Source organism: Scomber japonicus, chromosome 12, assembly GCF_027409825.1.
Source record: "Scomber japonicus isolate fScoJap1 chromosome 12, fScoJap1.pri, whole genome shotgun sequence".
Taxonomy (NCBI): Eukaryota; Metazoa; Chordata; class Actinopteri; order Scombriformes; family Scombridae; genus Scomber; species Scomber japonicus.
Window position 1 is genome coordinate 16,042,529 of NC_070589.1, and position 14,445 is coordinate 16,056,973.

The window sequence follows — 14,445 nt, forward strand, 5'->3', positions numbered from 1 at the left end:
TCATTGACTCTCGTCTCAGACTATCTGCCTCACATAGAGAATTGAATAGACCACTGTTTTGTTTTTTTTGTTTTAAAAAAGGGCAAATTATGCAACTTTCCTCAGTCTCACCAATTGTAATTAAAAAAAAAAATTTTTTTAAAACAGGTGTTATTCTGTATTTTTCTTCACACCTCTGGTCTATATATCCCTGCCTCTGCTGAGTTATTTTTTTTTATCTCCAGTGGAGATAGTGATTTCTGCTGCCTCATTCATGTTTGGGTATATGTAGACTGTATATATGACATGATATATCCTATCCATGAACACAAACTGTCCCTTATTGACTTTATTGTCATTCATATGATCACATCCCCATGTGCCAACATGAGGAAAGGACAAGGCATGAACTTGACATTATATCACTGAGAGTAAAAGTATTGTTGATGTATTAGATTTATTTCTTTAATGATTAAAATATTCCTGCAAATGCAGTGGTTAAGTTCAAGTTCCGTAATTGTTACATCATTATTTTATATATGTTAGACTTCATATCCTGTACAGGCCCACTGGGGTTCTGATTTATTTTCTTGAATAATCCCCACAATCAAAGAGAACACAAAAACACAAAACAAAAGAATATTGTCTATGCAGAACAGTAATGGATAAGACTTTGAATTGAAAACGAGACTAAGAATGTACCTGAGATATAAGTGTATGACAGGCTGCTGCCAAACAAGTGGCAACTGAAATACCTTAACCTGCATCCAAAAGCAAAAACACAAAGTCACCATTAGAAAAAAAATAGGTTAATTACAAAACACAGATAAATGCATAAGTTCAGAGTTAAATAGGATGAAAAACTAGCTGCCAGTGCAAACAGGTGGTTTCTTATCTCAAGATCATCAGCTGCGAAATCAACTGAAACACAAAGGGTGGAAAACACATTTTCTCTCTCTGTCTTCATCATGATAAATGAGTATTAAATCACAGCAAAATTGGGTTTGAGTAAGTATCCAAACATGTAGCCTTCCTTTACATTAGTGTAATTGAGAATGAACTGCCACACCTGTAAAACCTTGTCCACACTTCAGTCCAGCTATTTTGTTTCGACAATTTCTCAAAAATGCTTTTAATTCTAAATCTGGACATCATTATATTCATGTTCTTGGTGTTTCAGTTGTCACCATCACTATTTGGGACAACACAAAGCTCTAACATGCATTATGTCCATTGAACGTCCATTAAATAGAGACCATACCCAATAAAAACCAAATGTAAACACAATAATACAATAGTCCATTGAATCCTCTTAGATCAAGGAAAAAGATATGGTCTTAGTTTTGTTAGTACACGAATTACACAATAAGAAAACGTACTGTTAAATGTTCAACAAATGTTTTGGCAGTATGGAGGATAAACCATAACAACACAAAAAAGTGGAATAATAAGGACTAGGAAGAACCACAGGTCCTGCTAGTTTGAGTGAAGGAATTATTCCATTCCTGTACTCCACTGGGAGCCAGTCCTTGATGCGCTTCAGACAATTTCTACCATAATCTTCCTAAATAACAGACACATAATCTGCTTGACTCTGCCTGTTTATTTTAATTTGATTGACAAACTTTAGTCCTAAATTTCCCATATCTCAAAAAAAAGTTTTTACAGTGGACAGGTCAAATTATTTTTTTCGCACTTCAGGTCTGCTTCCCCTTGTCTTCCTTAGCTTGTGATGTTTTGAGGCTAACAGCCTTGTCACCTGGGATGGCCCCGTTGAACTCACCTCCCCTTCCTGCAGCCACTCTAAAGTTACAGTACAGAAACCTATTTAGAATTCAGTTGGTCAAATGGAAAACCTGAAGCCTGGTTATTGTGCATGTAGTAGACAACACTTTATTTTAGTTTAACATCTCACCTAACTGCATTCACTGACTGAGGTCCTACTTACACCGATACTACCTTGGTTTTGCTGACCTTCAGTGAAGTTCTCAACTTAATGTAAAGATGTATAATTTTACTTTAGAGTGCAGGCAGTACAACTAAATAATAGCTGTGTGTTGTTATATGAGTCTCTTCAGTACTCCATACGGATATAAATAATGTATTTCAGCTCCATTTGTTAGAAAAAGGTGTCACTTCCCATTAACCTACAGCATCATCGTCTACTTTATTACACTTTCACAGAAACATGTTTCCATCCCCCACTTTTTCCTGAGATGGTCACTAATAAAACTAAACTGAGTTTGACCAGTTAGTCAAGTTAACTTGATTAAATGGCCATCAGCCAATCACAGGCATTTACCTAAAGAAGAGTTGTTGTTTTTATAAAAATACAAATACATACATATTACATCTGGCAAAGAATGTACACAATACAATATAGGAGAATTGATAACATCAATGAAATAAGAGAGGAATAAATATTCTAAATAAATCGAAAATTAAATAATAGTAAGCTGTAGCATTGGTTACAACTATAGCGATAGAAAAAAATTAGAAATGTACGGCATTCATTTTGATTTGACATGTTGACATGGAGAATGGGACAGGGGCTGAAGTCAGGGGATTGCAGGGCTCACCCACACTTTAAGAATTGCTGCTTCACTCCAGATGTCAATAGACGATTCTTAGCAACTGGACTTTAATTACTTCCAGTTGTGCTCTTTCACTTAATCTGGGCTCTAATGCAGCAACTATTTATTGGGGTTGTAGAGACAGTATTGGTCTCAGCTGTATTACGAAATCACACCACAAAATCATAAATGTTTCAGTTTTTTGGGAGATAATCCAAAAGAAATAGGCACAACCCTAGTCCATTAAAATATACACTCTGATGCAGGGTAGTCTCATATCCCTCCAGCAGATGGTAGTGTCACACTGTTTTTTTTCAAATGTTTCTACTTACTGGCAAATACTCATTACCTGCTACAACAAATTCACTGCTAACCTAACCATGGTCAACTTATTTCTTTCATTTGTTGTTGTTGAAAAGTCAACTACAGCTATCCATTTGGCTCACACTACACTGTTTGGCTTCACCATCTATCATTGGAAGTACAGTGATGAAGAAACTGCTGGTGTGATCAAGAGCAGAAGGAACCTGAACTTTTGGTTTAAATTATTTACAGGTAGCAGGCACCTATTCATTTTTGTCAATGAGAGTTGCTTCTTTCTGTGTCAGAAGTGTTGTGCTGCCTCATGCAAGAGACCAAGCACTCCTTCTCTGAGAACAGCTCATCATTATGCCAGATGTTATGCCTTCAGTGCATCAATTGCCACTCTGTCAAATGTATGTACAGATGGGTGACAAATTAAAGGAAAAACTGGGACAGGTCTGAATGCTTGACCCCTACAGTGAATGGATCTGGTGGCTCTGTTATGCTGTGGGGGGTATTTTTCTGGCATGGTTTGGGTCCACGTGTCCCCATAGAGGGAAGGCTCTCTGCAAATCCATGCAAAGTTTTTCTAAGTAATCAATTCTATCCTGTAATAAAACCTTACTATCCTGATGGGAGTGGTCTCTTCCAGGATGGCAGTGCTGATGATCCATAGAGCATGAGGGGCCACTGAATAGTTTGGTGAGTATGAAAACAATGTGGCATATGCTGTGGCCTTCACAGTCACCAGCTCTTAATCCAGTTAAACACCTATGGGAGATTTTGGACCGATGTGTTATCATCAAAACAACAAATGAGTGAATATCGTTTAGAAGAATGATGTTCATTGTTTCAGTAACATACAAAGACTGTGGAATCAATGCCAAGATACACTGAAGCTGTTCTGGTGGCACTTGGTGGTTCAACACCTTACTAAGACACTTTATGTTGGTTTTTCCTTCAATTTGTCACCCGTATTGTACATCCTTCCATTTCATACTCACTAAACTATAATCAGCTGTAATTCTCTGTACCTTTGCCATTAAGAGTTTTTCTCATGTACAGTCTCTTTGAGGCTTTCATGTTTATTGCTAAACTACAATTATGGACAAACAATCAGTTATCTCAGAAGAAGCAGACACCACTATGATGCTGTGGATGACTATAGGAGTCTGCTATTCACCTTTTATGTCAGGATGTTGTTGACCAGGCACCAAGTGGGCTGATACATGACGGGACCCAGAAGGGTTAATTGGGGCAAGCCAAGTGTTGCTGAACAACAGAGAACATACCTGGAGCCATAGGTGAAAATCTAAAGGTTTTATACCTTAACAGCATAATAGGTTGGAATAGAGGTCACTTGTCAGTTTGTTCTGAAATAATGCTTAAGATTTATATGCTGCTACCTCAATTGTCTTGATCTGTATAGCCTAATTGTTAATTTATGCAACTAAACTATAGGTACTATAGGTGGTTCAGGTTGAGATTGCTGTCATGGTTAGAGGAAACATACATTGATGGCCATATAGGACAATGAATGCAAACCTCAGTCACAACAACTTGACTATTTGTCAGAAACAAACACTTTGTACACCTATCCACCGGGCTGAATTAGCCTGCAGTGCTGTCTGAAAATATATTGTAGGCCCTAACGAGGAATGTCACGGAGGGCCTTATACGAGCAAACAGATCAAACAGAACAGGCCCCACATCATCTCCAATACACAGAGAGGGGGCCATCAGGCGACCACAGATGGACTGGGGACCTGTGGATCTTTCAGCTTGTTACCTGTTGTGTTCAAGTGTCCCAGTAAACCATCACAGTGTGATAGTGAACCAGCATGCACAATACAGGACTCTGAAACTGAAGCAGCTAAATGGGATTTAGTGTTAAAAAAATTTTTTAAAGTATGTGACTATAATTTTGAGAGCAAGTCGGTAAAGTATGTTTTCTTTGAACTTCATGGCCATAAAATGGTTGATGCAAGAATCGGCAAACCTTAAGACATTTTTGTGCGCCATTTAAAAAAATATTCTGCACACGTTCTCCAGCTGGTTTTGGCGAATTAGTTTGTCTATGTTGTATAATGTGTACCAGTCTGCACTGTACATTTTGACGCTGCATCATAATTATGTAACCTCAGCATACCGGCAACAATTAAGGTGCGTTCATCTCACTGATGTTAAGTGGAAAAGCAATGACACATCTCTGGCTCTCGATATTTAATCGCATGCGTTTGTTGAAGGGGTCAAAAAATGAGGCTACTTAAGTTTTGAATCCGATGAGAGCGATGCGGACTCTCGGGATCCGAGTGGAGATGCGGAGAATCATTTGCCACAGATTCCTCTGCATAGTGGAGGCACTATCACAGACCACGTGAGAGGAATATTCAATGACGGTCCCCGACAGACCGGTTCGTCTCTGCTATTGCTCCTCTGCTGCTGACATGGACTCTGGGACTCTGTACACTATCAGCTTCCCTCAAACGGACGCAGATGGAGGGCGACACTAAGTCTGAATGTAACCTTTGATCTATTTTCTCTTCTTTTTCTTTGATTGTTTCTTTTCTTTTCTTTCTTTCTTCTCCTCCACAAGTCAAACAGTGAGGGGGGCGGGGGGGTATGGCTTGGCCGTGCATCAGCAGAGTGTGCTGCCTGGCTCGGTTTTGGAACCAGTTCGACAAATCGGACCTCTCAGTCCCGCTCACCATCCAGAACTACTCGGACATCGCCGAGCAGGAGGTGCGATCAGTGACCAAACAGGTCTCTGCCTCGGAGCGCGCACCCGGGAATAACTACTCAACCCCGGAGCCGCGCGCTGCCGGCTTCCCACAGGCGCCCGCAGATGGCCCGGGGACCCGGGGATCTTTCAGGGTACGGAAAGAGCCCAGTTACAAGCCCCGGGAGGACTACCACCCACCCGGCGTGCCTTTCCCCAGCGTCACTCAGTACAAGCAGGATTTCAAACCCTGGCCCATTCCCAGGAAGGATAATTTCCCTTGGATTAGTAATGGGGGTAGCAGGAGGGACAGTGTGTCGGACAGCCCGGCGAACAGTTATCACCACAGCCAGGCTCAGCAGGGGGAGAGCCGAGGGGAGAGAGAGGAGCGGGGCAGGGGGCAGAGATGGGGGGAGCAGCAGCAGGTGATGGAGGAGAGCAAAACCAGCTCCTACAGGTAAAACACATCAAAGATAGTAGACTTTTTCAGCACCTGTCGCTGTCCACTCCATCTGAATATTGGACCTGTGAGGAAAACTGGGGGGTGACTGTGTGCTTTGATGCTTAATAGGATTTTATTAATAGTTTATTGACTTCCAAGGTCGACCTACCAAGCCTCTATGAAAATAAGGGTCATCAATAATTCTCTTACACATTTCACATTTATATATGGGAGGTCTCAAATATCAATATTTAATATATATATATATTTGCATTTTATCATATGACTCAGAGCGGTGGTTCTCAGCTTTTTGTGACACTTGAAAGAGAGGCTATGCTTATGTACAACTCCCTGTCACAGGTTTCCAGTTACTATTATAATATCTGGAAATTAAAGGGTTATTCTGATGATTTAACTTTCTTAAAGTTAAAAGACCAGTGGCGGAGTTATCTGGACTTTTAGACACTGGGTCAAGCTGTAAAAAAGACTGGATCCTGTACTTCAAAAATGTAACTTAATAGCATCTTTGATTAGATCCCATTGGCCTGGTAAATACATTTGTCTTTCAAACTCTACATTCATAGTTAAAATCTGTAAAATGTCTCCCATCCGGTCCATTTTATCAGAATTTAAGAGACTCCCTCCACAGACACAGAAGACATTATATAACTATTTTTGGTGGAGTGCCCCTTTATGTAAGTCTTTGGTAATTTTGCATGCTTAACAAAGTAGGCAACAAGTCAAGATCATCAGTAGCATATAGTTTTCCATCCATATTTTCTCCAAAGCATCACTTCAAAACCAAACCTGGTGATAAAACATTATACTGTACTGACTGTAATCCCCTCTCCTCCCCCCATCTGTCCCAATCTGATGCATCTCTCTCCCTCCAGGCAAGAATACAGGCCATGGACAGGGGTGAGACCAGCCAAAAGTGCAAGAAGAAATCCACCAGCTCAATATTCCAGCCCTAGGACAGAGGCTACCCATTCCCACTGTGAGACCAGCTACCAGGCTGCCTACAGTGGGGAGGTCCACAGGTCTATAGGGCTGCATCAGGGAGAGAACCTAATCCCCTCTGCTAGCACCAACATACAGCCTGCCTCTGTCCCCCAGCCCATCCCTTCTGCCCTACAAGCCGGCACTACACACAGCCCCTCGAGCCTCCAGCAGAGCATCCTGCCTGAGAGTACCAAGCTTAGTGGAACAAGCAAGGGAGAGGTGAGTACAGAGAGTGCTGTCATTTTGAAACAGCATATTTTTAAGTGCAAGGCTAAAAATCTCCTATCACACTATTTTTTTTAAAAAAGCCTGAAGTGCCAAACAGTGTCAAAGAGTTCAGTGAAAGAGCTACAGGTCTGAATTGCAGCATGCTCCTCTTCAAAAGTCATCTCCCAGGTGCCCTGTTGCTGTTGAGGCGCTTCAGAAAAGTGATACAGCATTCTGTCCTAAAACGGCTCAAAGTGACCCAGCTGTTTAAAACAGGCCACGTACTGTATTAGGTAACACTCTGCTGGTGCTACACTCATTACTTTGACCTGGATAGAAAAGGCTGGATGAGCCCAAAAACAAGTAAATGTAATAATTATTTAACTGTGGTACATTTTGGTCAGAAAACAAAAACAAACCTGTAAACAGATGTTTTTGGAAATGACACCAAACATTTTTCATCTTTCATCAAACTCACTTCATGTGCTCTTCTGTCACATGACCATGGAAAAAAAGAGTAAAAACCTTCAAAAACTCAGCTACAACAGACGTTTATCATACAATGAAACATGTGACCTTATTATCCATATTGTCCAGCAGCAGACTGACAGCAGTTGAAACTGACCAAAATAGTCTGACAATTGTACACTTTGTCCCAGATTTGAGCTTCTAGACATATGGGACATAAAGACAAGCATACAAAGAGACAGATGTACACTCAGATTGACATTTGAAAACCAGGCGAAACCAAACTAACTGCAACAAGACGAGAGGATTTGCTGTCATCAGTTCGGTCAGGTTGTTCCAGATTATCGTAGGATAAACTGGGTGAGGGGACATTTTCCCTTTTCCTCTCTCTGCTCTTTGGATGCTGTTGCTCGGGTCAGCTGCTGCGTGACAGTAAATAAGGCCGTTTTTGGGAATCTCCAGAGGTTTAATGCCATCCCTCTTCTCCTCCTCCACACCACTCTGTGCCATCTGCCAGTGGAGAGCTGGGGTTGCTCTGAGCTGGGCCAGGTCAGGCTAGTTTGTCTGAATGTGTGTAGCAACATAAAGCTACATGAGGAGCTATGTAGGGAATGACGATGTCTCCTACTTCACTGAAAAAGTTTGGAGGCTTTGTGTTGCCACATCACATTTGTGTGAGTTGCTTAGTTAGTACTGGACCAGGTTGACTTCCAAGCAAGTTGTCATGTCGAGAATCCTGTTCATACACCCACCCCAAAAAATTGGATTTTCAATACGCAGAGAAAATTCCTCCCTTCAGCTGATGAATGTGAAAACAGCCTTCCAGTGTCAAACTCTGCACATGCATCATTCTGCACAGGGAAGCTCAAACATTCAACAGTAGGAACAAGAAACAGAAGGACATTCATTCTTTAATTAAAAAAACAAGACAAACTTCTGCTTATTTGCATACCTCTATTATTAATGACTGCTCTATGAAGCTGTAATGTACCTCAGTGAGCTGTGTGATGGTGATTGAGGTCGAAATGAGAGATGTCAATTGCAGGACACAGACTATTAATATCATTGGCCCAGTTGGAGTGAGACATCACAGCACATTAAATAGGAAGGTGCTGCTGGCAGTACGTTTGACTGTGGGATTATATTTACTATGAAATGCACATAAATACAGTATATGGTTTTTGTGCAGTTTCATCAGTCATACCCCAATCAGCCAGTATGACACAAACCAACCTGGCACAAAATCAAGTTGATCTTAGATAATCCAACAGCCGACCCACTCACTGCCAACTCATTATTGACTCACCGGCCCCCCTATTGAGGTGTCTGACCAAGCATTACACATCCCACTCCAGTATGTATTACATGGCACTTTGCTGGTATTTGTCTGTGAGGGCATGCTCAGTTTTTGTAGCCATTCTGTAAAATATATGAACAAAACCAGCAGACGAAGTTTAAAGATGAATCAAAAAGACAGACTGTATCTATTCATTAAAAGATTTAACGGTTAAGTCCCGAATAAGCGGCTGAAATCAAAATCAATCTGCTCTTGATGATAAAGGAGTCGGGCAACCGTGAAAATCTCATTATTGTTCAGATCAATTTGTCAAATTGTGTGCTCCCCCCACCTATGACAGAGAAAATCCATTTTCATAGATAAAAGCCATCTCTAATTTTATGACATGCGGCAGACAATTGTCCGATTAGAACATGCTGATGCTTTTGGTGATGAGAGAGACGTGTTTCCTTGAACTCACTGAACCTCTTGCTTAAAAACATCCTGGCGAGAGGTTATTGGGAGCTGTCAGATGAGGGAATAAACCTTTGTTAAACCTGGCTTGTCCTGGCTTAAATGATTGAGGCAAACCGCAGCTCTGAACTCTCAGCAGAGCCCGGCGACTGACCGCAACACAAGGCAAACAGATTTGTGAGGATGGCCTGTATAATCCACAGTGTGTATCAGGGATGAACAAGACAAAAAAGCATTGAATGGGGAGCACATTTAGCATGCTGAGTGGAAACCTCAGCAGGAGACTCTTGTTACGACAAATTCTTGGTTGTTTCATTGTCAGCTTAGCGGTTTGGGACTGTGCTCTTAGATAACCACACTTTACATCTCGGTACTATGTGTGAAACTGCCCTGTTTTCGTGAAGGCAGATTCACAGTAGAGCAATAGAAATGCTGCTCACAAATGCTTTAGACTGCATAAAAAGCTTTAGACAGCCTGCAGGGACCATGCATCCTAAAAATTCACTTTCCTGTTGCCTCTTTTTTTACATTTATGCTTTTTTCTCTGGTCGCCTCCTTCATTCCTTCATCCATTGTTTTGCTTTCTCCCCTTTCCTCTTTCCTTCCCCCTTAAATCTACATCCCCCAAGCCAGACTTTCTCCCCGTTCCTTTCACTTGGACCTCTTCCCTTTTCCCACGCTGCCCAGGACTACAGAGGAGTGTCCGGTGCCAAACTGGCAGGGGTCTGCCAGCGAGAAGCAGACTGCATTAATAACAAGGGGGAAAGGAATAAGAAGGGTTTAGGTAAAGAGAAAAAGAAAGGGAGCCAGATGAGGACAGAGAGGAATGAGATACAGTGTGTGATTGACATTGTAGGTGAGAGAGAAGGGTGGAGCTAGAGCACATCATTTGATGGATTATCTGTTAAAGTGCGATGTTGCACAGGGTTGCAGTCTTCTTTGGCACCAATCTAATTTAGGAGAGAGGCAGACCTGGCTGCTGCACAGAGCAGAAAAGATAGAGTTTGTGTGTGTGTGTGTGTGTGTGTGTGTGTTTGTGTGGGAGAAGAGGGAGAAGAGGGAGGGAAAGGGGAGGTGACTGACTTGCTGAACAACATGTACAGCCTTCCTTGCCAACCACGGTGCTGTACAGTCACACTCAAAGAGCTGCTGGGACAGCAAGCTTACACCCTCTCCAAAGACTTGTGCTCCTCTGATTGTCTGATGTAGGCTCCCACACTCCACAGCTATGCAGAGAAACGGAAATAGTCTGGCCCATTTTTAATGACACGAGACACGATTCCATGAAAACTGTTAAGTTTGAGTACCCAACATTTTATGGTAAAAATAAGGCAGTATATAACTGTCAATATTGGTTTCAATGGCATAAGACACTAATTCATGTGTAGTTATTAGTATTAAGTACAATAAAATTAAGTAGTAAAATTACTTATTGTTTCCTGTCAAACTATAGTCATTTTGTTATGTCTACTCTGACCATTTCTCATATTCATGTGTGGTAACAATCAAATCCCAGACCTTTTTGTTTTTAGGAGCATTGTTTCTCTCTTCATGGGAAATGTGTTGATCAAAATCTTTTAAAATGTTTAACTTAAAATAACATGATTTATGTTTATCCATGAGTTTCATGTTCCGACCCGTCACACCATGTATTTCTGCACTAAAATACTGTATTGTCTACTGAAATCACTAAAAGTTTGAAGATGAAGATTTACTTTTAGAACTTTTGTTGGTACATTTTTCTTTCAAAACCTTCTCTCTTAGGCATAACAAATGCACCTCATCACTCAAAACACATAGATAAACATGTTTTAATGACATTTTCAATATTTAGTTGTATAAAACTTTTTTTATGTAGCTGTATGCTAAGTGTGGTGTTAGCTTTGACAACAGGTAATTTCTGCAACATTACTTTGAATCTTCCCACCCCGTCACATAGCAAAATATGTTTTACTACAGGTCTAATATATTCTTCATGCTATAAAATATAGAATTCTACATTTGGTTATGATTAAATTCTGAGGTCCAAACTTAACAGTTTCTATGGAGTGACCCTCAAGCAATCATTGCAATGAAGATTTTCTGTTCAAAAGACACTTAAAAACAGCTTTGAACCATTTCAAATGTTCAAAACAGGATACAAAAATTTTCACCAAGTATTTGACCAGATTTAGAAAACATTCTACTGGGATTTGCAATACCAGCTTTCAACTGAGATATTTGGATGTGATTTCTTAGTTAGGTTCCAAAATGACAATAGCCTATTATCTGCACATTGTAGAGGATGAAAAGTTCCATTGTGCTTTTCCAAATACCGTACTTGGATTTGGCTCCACCTTTACTGAGTATCAACCAGTTTTCAACTACAAATCAAAGTTGAAATCCCAGTTGGTGCTTACTGCAACTACAATACCAATGACTTCTCAGTGTCACAGGCCATTTATTTGGCATAGCCCGGTTAGACTCTGGTCATGGTTTTAGAAAGGCTGCCATCAGCAGAACAGAGAAGTGCTAAGTAGGAACCAGACATACAGTCTGGCTGCCAGCACTGTGACAGCAGGCCTGATGCTTTTTGACAGCACAGTCCAACCAGTCTCCTCTCATTTCATGGGTCCAGCGTGAGCACCACAGCTGCTGCTCACTCTGGTTTCATCTCTGCGATCACCTTAAAAGCTTGTCTTATACCCATCTCTCTCCCTCTTTCTGTCTTGTCTCAGGAACATCTGGTTAGGACCAAGCTCCCTCCAAACCCTTCTGCTGTCTTTCAAAGTGGATCGAGGGTCTTAAACGTCTGATGACCGCTCGGATCACCACCAACCGTTTCACGTTGGCAGGTTCAGTTGAAGGAATCAACAGGGGAATGTTTTCCGTCCATTCCACAACACCAGAATCTATGCAAGGGAATGTATTATTGTGCTGCGGAGCTGCAGCATCAGTATCCCAAGTGGACATCCCAGAAGTCACATAGAGAGCCCCCCCCCCTCCTTTTACAACCCCTGTTGCTATGGAAATGAATATGCATGTAACAAAATAGTTCTAAAGCAAGCTTGTTTTGTTTTTGAGGTTATAGACACACAAGAAACTGGCTGCCGTGTGTGTGTGAGTCATTTTACTGTTGATAATGTTGAGCCTGCTCCCAGAAGTGTGTAAGCTTAGAGTAATTTGTTGCCCTTTGGTGTTGCTAGACATTTGCTTGACTTTTATTGATCAAAAAATGAAAATAAGTTATTTATTTCTGCTGTATTGGATTAGTTTGGGAAAGTGTTGTTCAGTCTATTATTTTGTAAATCTATTGTTCAAGAAGAGAAAATATATCATGTAAGTGAAATTACAATAAAACAATATAAATGTTTTTAGTGCTTTCGGCTCAGATGTCTCTCAGCTCTTTTTGGGAACTGTTCTGGATGTTATTCTACATTTACAGGATCATACAAGAGGAGCGATGACTGCCTTTAATCACTGGTAATGCAAAAGTGGGTATTTAAAAAAGCTGTTGAGTATCATCCTTTTTTTCAGTTAGTTTTAGTTAAAGCCAGCTTGACAAATGTAATTAAGGTCATAACAAGAAACTTATGTTCTCTTTTTAAAGACAGTGCTTAATGGCTCAGTACACTCAAATTATGAGACAACAGCATTGAAAAGTCTCATTAAATAAAGACTATAATCAACAGTCATGCAAGCAGCTTTGAAGGTTTAAAAAAGGACAAGTGTGTAAACGGTCCTCCAAAGAACCAGTGTTTGGTTTGTCTGTTCTGAGCTACTGCAGAAACATGGTGGGCCACGCAGAAGATGGCCCACTCCCTGAGTAGATATTCTGTGTAGAAGTGCTCATTCTAAAGTAATGAAAACATTATTCTTATTTTCAGGTGATTATACAGTAATTAAAACATACTTATGAATATTATATTCCATTTCTGCTAGGTGTGTTCCACTAGATACCACCAAATTCTACACACTGCACATTTAAGCTAAAAGTTGATGTCAACATACTAACATGCTCATAATGTCACAGTCCAAAAATGCTCACATTTACCATGTTCACCACCTTAGTTTAATTTGTTAGCATGCTAACATTCGTTAATTATCAGTAAACACAAAGTACAGCCGATGGGAATGTCAGTCTTGCAAGCATTTAGTCAGAAAAGTATTTGGACCTTATGTATATGTGCTAGATGAAAGAGTCAAGAGTCAATTCATCCTGAGGAGAACATGAACATATGTACCAAACTTAATGGCAATCCATTAAATACTGGATGAAATATTTCACGAAAAACCAAACTCACTGTGGCACTTGAGGAAAAGTTTGAGGACTACTATGGTCAGTAGCAATCATCATCATCATCTACGACCATGACAATTTGTAATAATTCTCATTGCAATGCATCTAATAATTATTTTGATCATTTACTCATTACCAAAGTGGTGGACCGAGTGGCCAACATAGGCATTACTAGAACCATGCAACTAGCATCATTAACAATTCAGCAGCAACATATTTTTCCAGAGAGGATGTTGCTGATTCTCAATTTCCCTGTCCATAACTTTTTCCTCACTTTGAGTTTTATCAAAAAACAAACCAATCATACTCAACAAGAGTGTGTGTGTGTGAGAAACTGACAACATGTGAGAAAGGGACAGCTATAGTTCAACCAGACTTTTTTTTTGTTTATTACAAGAATATTGATTATATTTTTGGTTTGCACTGAAACATGAAAATACAATGTTGGGGTGTCTTTTACACTAATTTGGTTGAACTGGCATCACAACCACTCAGCCCAAACACATTCACTCATCCAGTAATCCACACATTAACATAATGCAAAACTCCACATTTAACAGAATTACCGACACATCAGCCGACAGAACACAAACAAGTATTCACATGTGACCAAATTCATTAACTTGTGCGATGACTACATCCAGTATGCACACAAATTAGTTCAAACACACACATACATACACACTACTGTTAGGGCATTTCCGTGTTCAGGTATTGATATTG

At 40.4% G+C, this 14,445-nt stretch overlaps 1 protein-coding gene across 1 annotated transcript; it reads left to right on the forward strand.

Moving 5' to 3' along the window:
• Positions 1-5,477: 5,477 nt before the first annotated feature.
• Positions 5,478-12,238, forward strand: map6d1 (MAP6 domain containing 1). The gene is made up of 3 exons (XM_053330706.1): positions 5,478-6,031; positions 6,910-7,237; positions 12,161-12,238. The coding sequence occupies exons 1-3, from the start codon at positions 5,478-5,480 to the stop codon at positions 12,236-12,238; spliced, it is 960 nt and encodes a 319-aa protein (XP_053186681.1).
• Positions 12,239-14,445: the final 2,207 nt, after the last annotated feature.